Here is a 10,943-nt window from a genome sequence, read left to right as displayed (position 1 = left end):
ACTCAATTCCCTGCTGACCAGGTAACTACTTGGCCAAACAAACATGCCAAACTTTATAATTACATCCAATTACACCAAAATCCAATTTCTATGTGGCTTTCCAAACAGGCTCTATAAAAATTCATTTAACTAATTTTACATTACACTACTATTGTTGGAGAGTAAAAACAAGTTTTATTTAACAAATATTTTTCTATATTTTGATTTTTTTTTATTTTTTATAATTTGTTTTTGAGTTTGCGCATTATTTTGCTTCTAACTATGTAGAATTTATTCTCATACGGTTGAAAAGTTGTTGCATGGATTGATTCGTGAATGAACTGCATCTCTAATTCTCCAAGTAAATCTTTCAACGTATCTCAATTTGTTTTATTTTCATTCGTGAATTTTCTTTAGCAAAAAGGGCGGATTTTAGACCTTTGCGTCGACTATCAAGTGCTATATTTCATATTTTGATGGTACAGTAATATTACAAGATATTATATTCTTGTCTCATATTAATATTCATATGTCCAAAGTAATCTGGATACAACCAATAATTCTGCAAATTAATCAATCAGAACAAGGTTTTCCTCTTCATTGTGCTTATTTAATATTTAGACAGTGAATCTTCCTTCTCAATTACACAACTAACATGAAAAAACGAATCACTTCATAAAACAATGAACAAAATTCAAGTATGAGAATTTCATAAATTGTCTCCTACATGAACAATCTAAAAATCAGTTTTTCTTTTACAATTACTATTAGTTATGAAGCTCAGGAAATACATCTACATAACAAGTTTGTATCATCAACATTTCGGTACAAAATTATCAAATGTGCAGAATGGTTCTAGCCACAACTAGGAAACTTCACAAACTTCCCCTTGGCTTTAGCAGCTCTTGGTAAGAAACTTGTACACTGCTCAAACTCTGTTGAATGTTACAAAGATCCTATACAAGTAGGTCATAATGGTTCCGACCACTATAAAGAAGCCTCACAGCTTTCCTGGCCTTTCTGTTTTTTGAACCTTTGCGGAACTCAGCTCCATATTCTGCAATAGGAATGAAACCAGAGCCCCCTCCTCCATGCTGCAGTTTCATTGAAAAGAGCAGAAATTCTTAAGGAAACACTAAACCAATAAATATAGAAGAACAAAGGCAAGAGAAGTTTAGGAGTACTTTTAAGAGCTTAGATATTATTCAATGGCTAAGAAAACAAAGCTACTGACAGCGTTTAACAATTACTCAGTGAAGGTAGATAAGATGAGGGATCCAATTTTTTTTTAGTTCAGTAACATAATCACATTGTTGGAGTTGCAGTATTTGGGTTTATGGTTGATCTACCAACCAGGTAGCACGTCTTCAAGGTCATAACGATCTTTTCACAGTCACTTCTTCTATTAAAATTAAATGGAACTTTTACCTTATGTGTTTCTTTTGAGCATTAAATGTTATTAGTGATTCCCTGAACAAAATATTTGTATTAATACATTATTATCACTTGCTTTCTCTCTGCTTCATGCTGTTTAAGCATTATGGCAAATTGGTTCATTAGTCCTGAGACTATGAAGGGCCTTTACATTCTTTTTTCTTTATCTTTTAACTTTACATATGTAACTCACTATTGCCAACAGCAGCTTCCACATAAGTTGAAGGGGGAACATTTGACTTGATTTGCTGCCTTATTTATTTCTTTTGGAGGAGAATTAGTAGATCAAATCTTTGTATTTTTGTTTCATTTTGTATAAAAGCATCTCCTTGATGCCTTTTAATGAAATACCTTATTTCATAAATAAAAAAAGAGTTAGCAAATTAAATGGGAAAATTAGAATCGAAGAAGGAAAAGTTCATGGAAGGAGAAATAGAGATGAGAGTCTACTTCACAAAGGAAGAAGCTGGTGAAGCTAGGATGCAGTTAGCTTGCTTTAGAAAGAACTAATGCACTTAGAATTCGATTTGCTTTATGTATACACTGGGCTATTTTGAATGAGATCTCGCAAAGCCTACTTTAATTGTTGGAAAGGAAAACAGATATAATTAGACAGCAAGACCCAAATTACTTCGTCTATGCTGTCGATGCTTTGTTGATAGGATGGATAAGCTTGACTTCCAAGTGAGAAGTCCGAGTTGTGACTTTACCCATCAAAAACAAAAAGTCCGGCTTATGACTACTTTAGAAGTTAATCTTTTGAAGCAAAGGGATAGTACCTCCTGTTCTGGTATGTATACTGTAATTGGCTGGCAACACAACTTTGATAATACCTGATGTAAAAAGAAAGATATCTATCAGCAATAGGGGGGAAATGTAGCTAAATGGAACACTAAAGTAGCATGCAAGTATCCCATTTGTGATGTGTGAACGGAGTAATATTGATGCACTTCATATAGAATCAGTATCAGAACCATCTCTTTCGTTCACCCTCACAAAACAAGACAGGAATCAATGTGGACTTGCCAAGCAGTATAACATTGAAGACATGAAAAGAAGGAATGAGTCAAAAGAAATAAGGGGACGTTTGGTTCAATTGTGGGATTAGCTATCCCACCTTCTATATGGGATTAGCTAATACCACCATTTCAAATTAAAATGTATCGAGGGATTAACTAATACCTTTAACCAAACATGCGATAAATACAATACCAAATTCTATCACGGGATTAGTATCCTTATCCCGGTAAGCGAACGACCCCTAATAGTCCTACAAGAATGATTGAGAGTTTCATAAGAACTTCCCAGTTCCCATACAGCAACTAATCTTGTATTACTGACAGATAAACTAGGTAGAGGATAAATACAACATAATATTCAAGGTTAGAAGAACAGGGCTAAAATTTTGCTTACCAATAGCTCTGACTCGCCTCCCCAGAAATCAGATCGTCCAATGCGTTGGCAATATCTAACAAAACAAGTCAAAGTAGTGAGAAAGGCCGCTTATCTGAATCACTAGTAGTATTATCATAAAGTACCTAAAATTGATGAATGAAGTTTCATGTTACCGTCTCAAAGACTCCTCAACTGTAATGGCAATCAAGGCCTCTTCATATTTAAGACGTTCTTTCTCATCATCACAAAGAGCCTCTTTTACAGCCATTCTTAATTCATCTGTTACACAAGAAAAAAAGCAGATTTTTCATCAACTTCAGGGAAATAATCCACACAAAATGAGAAGAGAACTGATAACTTGCCTTAGTGTATCAGGGGTAAATTTTTTGGAGATTATTAATATGTGGAAGGCATAGTTTCCTAGCGACAGAAAAATCACAAATGAAAGGAAACTTCATAACTTTGACAAGTTAGAGAGCTACTATGAAGTTCTAACCTTGTTGGTATTATTCTTTTTAATTTGTTGTTAACCTTGTCAGTAGTATTAAAGAGAAGCACAAAAATGATTGATGAAAATCTGCTGTGGATAATATTACCTGCATCCTCTCTTTCATCTCGAGGGTTAAGTTTCACACCTTTGTTGAAAGCCATCCCTTTTACCTGATTTAGAAATAACAGCAATTCGTAAGAGAAATAAAGTATTGTTTCCAAGTTCTAAGGCACTAAAACATTTTTGGTACAAATAGCATGAAGTACAAAATGGGAATAATCCACATTTATCAGATATTTACTTGATAGCACTCTTATTTTCAGATTTTTACCATATGTGAAGAGAATTCAGAGTCATCAACTTTTCATAACCTGAACGATAAAAAGATAAATGAATTCTAAGAGTTCCTTCATGATTGATGGGATTGTTAACTTTCAGCTCATCCTGATAGGAGGATACTGGATTCAGATAGTTTTGGCTTCTTATGTAACTCTTCTAAGTTAAGCTGACAACACTAGACCCTCCCTTTCGGAAACAAAGAACCCATGAAACGTTAAGGGCGCAGAGGTTCTTATTCCTACAAGGATAAACGTGATCACATGTTACAGCCTAAACAAGATCTTACCTCCTGAATACTGCAATGTGCATAGTGGGAGCCATAAATACATGTACTAATTTATATGTTTCCCAACAACAAAAAAGAAAGAAAGAGTGAGATCCAAAAATACATGTCTCTATATTATTATTTGTCAGCGGCATTGTGGTGGAAGTTGTTTAGGGTCATTGATACCTCCTATTCCTGTGTGCGAGCACCTCTGAAGAAACCAAATCCGGTTTTCAGGGGGTTTTGCTAGCAGAGTGAAGGCAAAAATTTGTGGCTTTCTACCTGATTAGCAATGATTTTTATATTTGGCTATACAGAAATGCAACATTATGAATGTCGTGTCAAACGCCTGGCAAAAGGCAGTTTATTTTGCTTCATTATGGACTACAGAATATAATTCTTTAAGGTGTGGCACATGTGGGCCTACTGCAGAGTTGGGAGGCATTGTCAGTAAAATGACTTGGCAGTTTCCTTCAGTTAGTTTAACTTCTATTCTCGTTAGAGGAGCTTGTTTTCTCAAGTTTGTGGTTCCTTCCCTTTCAATGAATAAGCAAAATGTTCTAAAACCATGACCATTAGGGTAAAAAGACATCTAAAAATTATAGCAATAAAGCTATGCAGTCAACAGCTTTACATGAAATTGATTTTTGGATCAGGGAAGGAATATGCTTCATACCAAAGCACGAAACATACAGCGGCCATCACCTGTTACTCTCTGTACTGAATAACGTTCTACTTTCTTTAAAGCTGGCGAACCTCCACCTCTACAATAAGAAATTGAAGGGAAAAAAGGCACACAAAATACACAATTGTGAGATCAAATTAGGCACTTCATTTGAACTAAATTATAATCTATTTAGATTGATTTAGGTAATTCTCAAGCCCTTCACTGTATTAGGGAACATATTAGTTGTTAAAGGCTATGTTACATAGTATTTGCTTTGATGTAGCTGTCTCCAACAGGTGTGTCATGGGTACAGGTTCTTCATGGAGATTCTTCAAATTACACTAAAGATTTAACAAAAACTGCACGTACTCATATACGATAATTACAGACATTCGTATATTATCCACATACATATACAAGTCCATGTAACATAGGTCTAGGATACTTAACACGCATATATGATACATATCCATGTAACATAGGTTTAAGGCATGCTTGTCACTAGGAATAGGCCTCAACCATTAATATATAGTATGAAAAGATTGAGTTTAAGTTATATACACGTCAATGTAAGGAATTTTTTACACTATCAGGTCTCCTAAAGGATATGTCTCCTTATGAAGGTTTCTCGGATTCTCCGAAAATGACAGTGGTGCTTGTCGGATCCTCCAAAAGTGGAGCAATTGTGGAGGATCGACATGGGTGCGGCGGCATTTTGGAGAATCCGCGGAACATAGCCTTATAACGTGAGACTTGTAATTTTGTAAACAAGACCGGTTACCTGCTATAATAAGTAAAGGTGACATAATGGTGTAAAAATTCATTAGTGATAGTGTATACAACTTGAACTCGAAATAATCATTCTACGCAATAACAAAATGTACCAACACAACTCAAGCTAGCAAAACCCCACTAATTGGAAAACAAAAAGGAGGAGAAACTTACAGTGAGGGTCCTATTCTAGCAAATGATTGATGAACAGTGGCAGCAGAGAAAACACCAAAGGGGTTTAGGCCTCTTTGCTGAGGCCTATAACTGGAAGCAGAAACTGAAGCAACTGGAGAATTAACCAGCTCAAACTGCGCCAATCCATGTCTCAGCTCCTCCAGCACAACTTCTGTACCCAAAATTTTCAAAATAAAATCAAATATCAATCAGTTGATTACACCTCAATTTCAAACTAGTAGGGTAGACATACTAATGCACTATATTTAGGCGCATTTCATTCTAGTACTGAATAATTTTAAGTGTAAGAGAGCTAAGTACCATTAGAGGGCACGGCGGCCATGAAATTCAAAGCTCGTTAATGATTAGTCCAAAACTGCCGTATCACCGGACGGCTAGTGCTTTTTATCCTTTTTTTTTAAAATCTTTTTAGGTAAAATTGTTTTTGAGCAATAACGATAAGTATGATATAGCTGGAAAAACCTTGAAATGATCTTCCTTTTTTTTTTTTTTTTTTTAACTTGGAGTACTAGCCCTTTGGCCAAGCCGCAAAAATCAGCTTATTTTGAGAATTGCTTTTTTTCAAAAGTATTTTTCTCAAAAGTACTTTTGGTGAGAAGCAGTTTGTGTTTGACTAATTAGTTTGAAAAACACTTCTGAGCAGCAATTAGTGTTTGGCCAAGCTTTAAAAAACTGCTTCTAAGTGTATTTTTCTCAAAAGTGCTTCTCAAAAAAGTGATTTTGGAAAGAATCTACTTTTTTCTGCTTCTCCTCAAAAGCACTTTTTTTCCTTCCAAGCTTTGTCAAACACCTCAATTTTTTGTCAAAAGTACTTTTGGCAAAAAAATAAAATAAAAATTTAGCCAAAAATAAGCTTGGCCAAACAGGCTATCTGAAATGCTCACTCTAGTCGATGGCCCTATTTTTTATTTACTTTTTTCTGTTGTTTATAAAAATGACCTCTCCTTAAATTTACATACATTTTAATTTAAATTTATTATCTTTAACAAGAAAATTTTATAGGCACCAAAATATTATGATATGTTTAGACTATATATATCAAAAGTTTTATAACCCTACAAACACACAAATATTATGACATATTTAAAATTACATATTTCAAAAATCTTCGTTTCTTTCTTAAAATTAAAATTGAGGAAGTAATTTATATAATAGAGTATAGATATAGAGTACTAATAGTCTTGCAAATTTCAAAAAATGGAGCACTTTTAGTTAATTATCACATGTTTATATGTATAACATTAATCAGTCATTTATGATATGATCCTGAATCGTTCAGGTAGCACAGAGCATGTAGCAGAGAATCCCCAATGCCTAATGGACCGTTGACTCGTTTCGAGACCAAGAATATTCAAAGATTGCATATTAAGAAGTTGTGTGATCTTCAAAAAGTAGTTAGAAGGTGTTTGAAAAGCCTATCTCAGTGATTCATGTAAAAAAAAATACTAGTACTATGTATGGGGGCTTGTAGATCGCTTAGAAGATTTTAGAGTCAAAAATGACATGTGCAAGAGTCTAGACTTAAATGAAAAATTACTGCGAAAATGTGCTACCACAAAAGAAAAGTTACAACTATATGCTACATAGATTTGCACTCAAGCAGTAAATTACAGCGCAAATGTGCTACAACGCAAAAATGTTGTGCCACAGTTTCGCTCCCAATCGAGCTTAATATCATTTATTTTTTTTTGTAACTTTTTGGGACTTCCCTCCTTATTTTCTAGTCCTATTTAAATCTCATGATTGCCTATTTTAAGAATTGAGATTCTTGAAGGTGATCTTTTTTCTCTTTTTTACATTTGTGGTACTTCTATTTCACCATTCTCGGCAGGCAATCGAGTTAATATAATGATTGTTGCCTGGGAGGTTTATCTAGGCTTCTAGACTCTTTCTCTATTTTGTTTATTCAAACTCTTTTTAATTACCTTAGTCGAGATCTATCTTAACTTAATTTCAATTATTATTATTTAGTATTTTATTGTATTTTATGTATCTCAAATAGTATCAACTTGCTTCTCATGTGACTCATACCGAAATTGCAAAAAAGAATCTTTTAATGATCTCTTATTTTTGAAGGTGTGTATATATAACTGTTTACCCTAAAATTTGGATAATAATTAAACTTATAATATGATTTTAAGGATATGTGATTTCACCTAATACCAATCGATAAACGTAAATATAACTAATGAAAATTGATAATAGTATAAAGTAAACCAACGTTTGGGCGGAGCCCTCGAGCTTGGAAACCCTCGAGCTAGTTATGCAAGAACAGTTAAAACGCAACAAACTGATAAACAAAAAATATAAAAGAGAGATATTGTATTGTTTTTATGTATGAATATAAGGTGCGTACAAGATGATTAGGACCCCCTTTATATAGTAGAGGAATCCTATTTAAGATACAATTCTAACTATGAAAGTAAATCCCATGATTAACTAGATAACTGCCCTTGATTTGATCTGTTGCGAGATTTACGCCATGATCTCCAGCCAGTCACGGATATCTCGTCCTTCAGTTACTACACTTTGTTCGAAGTCTATCACATTTGGTCTTGGTCGCCGTTGGCCTCGATCTCGGCAGGCACCTCGATCCTCGGACTCGATGCCTCGTCTTCGTGCTCTAGTTTGATTCATTGCGAGGCTACCCCTCGATGTAGTTCCCTTGTCTCGATCAAATAGCATAATCGGGTAGGTCCGGTTTTAACCGTATACAGATAGTCCCCTCGTTTCTTGGAATGTAATGAGAAGAAACGTATTGAGCCTTCGATTTTGTACCTCGATCCACCATGACGCCATCCTTGTGACGTAAGCAACGTAAGCGACCGAAATGTCCCGTCGGTACAGTTTCCAAAATCATTAATGAGTGTCAGTTGGCGGTCGGCCACTAGTGCCTTTGAACCGTCGCTGTGAATCCTTAAATAAGTCTTCTTTTCACTTCCTCAAACTTTACTTTGGATTTTTCTAGTGCTAATCTTCAATCTTTATGTTCTTCAAGTTTGTCTGCAAATCTTCAAAGCTTTCCATATCTTCTAAGCCTTCCCGTTCTGCTACGTTACCAAACCTTCCTCAAAACACCAAACCTTATCCTCTTCTCTTTTCTTTACACAAAAATAGCGAAGACATCAAAAACTATTTCTCAAAAAGAAAAAGCCTCTTCGTCGCGGCCGGCCGACGATAAAACGCCGGTGGACCACGCTATGAAGAGTGTGTTCCCGAGGGAGGTGATCTCACTTCCGACTTCAAAGTCAAGAAAACATCCTCCGTCCCTGGCCGGTGTGAACCAATGTCGAGATACATATGCTCTATAACCGAACGTAACCTTGAGCAGGTCAAGAAAGACTGCAATTGGGACAAGAAAGAGGTGGTGGTCCTGACTCCTGAGAAAGATATCACTACCCACGTGAATGGGTTCCTACGTGTTTACACTTACCCTTTCACGCTGGGCCCTGTCGACCCCGTCATCCTCGACTTCTGCCGCTAGTACCAAATAACCTTAGGTCAGATTCACCTTCCTTATGGCGGATTGTCCTTCTGTTTTGGTTTTTTGCTAACAAAAAGGAAAGGACGCCTTTCACCCTTGATCATCTCATGAGACTGTACAAGCCTCTTCTTTTCCGAGGTGGACTAATAAAGCTCCAGTGTCGGGCCACCAAGGTGTTGTTCTCGAGTATAGACGAGGACAAGGACAAAGGGTGGATGGGTCAATTTGTCCGAGTGAAGACTTCCGACCTCATTCCGCCCAAAAAGATGCCATTTCCTGAGAAGTGGAACATGAAGCCTAAGTTCGATCCTTCCTCTAGCTTTTCATTTACTGTTTTGTTTTCTTTACTTCCTTTTTACTGACATCATTTTCTGTGATATAGAGGTTGCTTTGACATATCAATTAGGTTATGGCGACGAACACTTTGATTCTGCAGGTTCAGCAGAAGGCCGAGAAGATCGAGCAACTTCATGAGGAGGCCAAGATGAAGGAGGCAGAGACTTTGGGGTGGAAGCAAAACATGGACCGCCTTGTCTCGTAAAAAATACTACTCGAGCCTAACTGTCTTCGGCCAAACATCAACTCCAAAGCATGAAAAAGGAAAGTCTGGCTCGAGCTAAGAAAATTGAGGAGCTCGAGGCTCGGTTGGCCGTTGAGCTTGCAAAGGCCACATCTGAGGCAGAAAGAGTAAAGGCTGAAGTTGAGGCGATCATGGCCGTTTATCGAGCTGATGCTGAAGCTGCTCAAGTTCGAGCAAAGGAGGTGGCTGACACCGCCCAGACTCGATCATACTGGGCTGTCGAGCATGCCAAATACCAGTTTCGGAGAGAGACTCGTGAGGAGATTCATGCTCGTGGATTCGACCTTACTGTCAACATCAAGAATGCGAAAGTACTCGAGGCCGAAGCTAAATCGTTGCTCTCCTATGATGATGATGATTCGGGAGCTCGAGTGGGTCCGAGAGTGAAGGGGATGAAGATGGGGCTCCGGAGGAAGATTAGGCCTTTAGGATTATTTTCCTTTTTTGGATTTTTTGTGTAAGACCCAAAGTGGTCTTTGTAAATATTTTTGCATTTATGAAACATTTTCTTTCTTATCTCGACTTTTGCCTTGTAAAAATTTTGATACACTTTGTGCTTTGCGATCATTTCGACTCACTTAGTGCCTTACAAAAATTTGTTTGTGGATCCGAAACTTAGGCAACTTGACCGAATTCAGACCAATATTAGTCTTTATAATCGGGTGAGTGCTTGGCTCGAACTTGAAGTAGAAAAACCTTTAGGTTTTAGTTGAGTGAGCGTAGATTTTTGAGCTTAAAAATATAATGTCCCTTAGGCTCTTGAGTTGGGACGATATGGCCTCAAGAGAGTGCCTTTTTCCCCTTTCGTCTTAAAAAGTTTATAAAAATTTGTTATGCCTTAGCACGAGGCAAATTTTTACCCATTAGGATTTTCGAGGGCTAGTGCTATCGGAATCCTTTACTTTATTATGCCTTAGCATAATCTTGTTCTATAGTTTGAGCAATTTGGTACCTCTTAAGGTTTTTGAGGGTTGATGTTATCGAAACCCTTTGTAATTTTGCCAAGGGTAGCCCTTTTAACCGTTTTTGTGAAAATATTAGAAGGCCTATTTTTGTTACAGAATTTGGACGTCTCCGAACCGTGTTAGTTCGGCTTTAGGCTTTAACTTTGAGATTTTCCCTTTGGGTTTGTTTCTCAATTATACTTTGAACTTTGTTTGAAGCGTTAGTCCCCGAGTTGGGTGGCCTTGGCCTAAAAAAATCGAGGATTGCCTTTTTTAGGTCTTATGATATAATTCGAGCATGTCGATTTCCGAATGGCATTCCCCGAGTGCGGGGTTGATTGCTCGGGCTTTAGTTGCGATCGGCGCTTGAGCCAGTTTCATAAGTATGTAATTATAAAGT

General features: G+C 36.7%; 1 protein-coding gene across 1 annotated transcript; it reads right to left on the bottom strand.

The window, feature by feature from the left end:
- Nucleotides 1–635: 635 nt before the first annotated feature.
- LOC104234543 (OVARIAN TUMOR DOMAIN-containing deubiquitinating enzyme 3) lies at nt 636–5,935 on the bottom strand. Its single transcript, XM_009788116.2, has 8 exons — nt 5,836–5,935; nt 5,515–5,686; nt 4,579–4,666; nt 3,405–3,468; nt 2,982–3,087; nt 2,827–2,881; nt 2,193–2,246; nt 636–1,073 (listed from the first exon to the last, which is right to left on the bottom strand). The coding sequence occupies exons 1-8, from the start codon at nt 5,855–5,857 to the stop codon at nt 936–938; spliced, it is 699 nt and encodes a 232-aa protein (XP_009786418.1). The 5' UTR covers nt 5,858–5,935; the 3' UTR covers nt 636–935.
- Nucleotides 5,936–10,943: the final 5,008 nt, after the last annotated feature.

Source organism: Nicotiana sylvestris, chromosome 7 (genome assembly GCF_000393655.2).
Source record: "Nicotiana sylvestris chromosome 7, ASM39365v2, whole genome shotgun sequence".
NCBI lineage: Eukaryota > Viridiplantae > Streptophyta > Magnoliopsida > Solanales > Solanaceae > Nicotiana > Nicotiana sylvestris.
The sequence above is the reverse complement of the archived record's forward strand: the minus strand, read 5'-3'. Positions and strand labels throughout refer to the sequence as shown.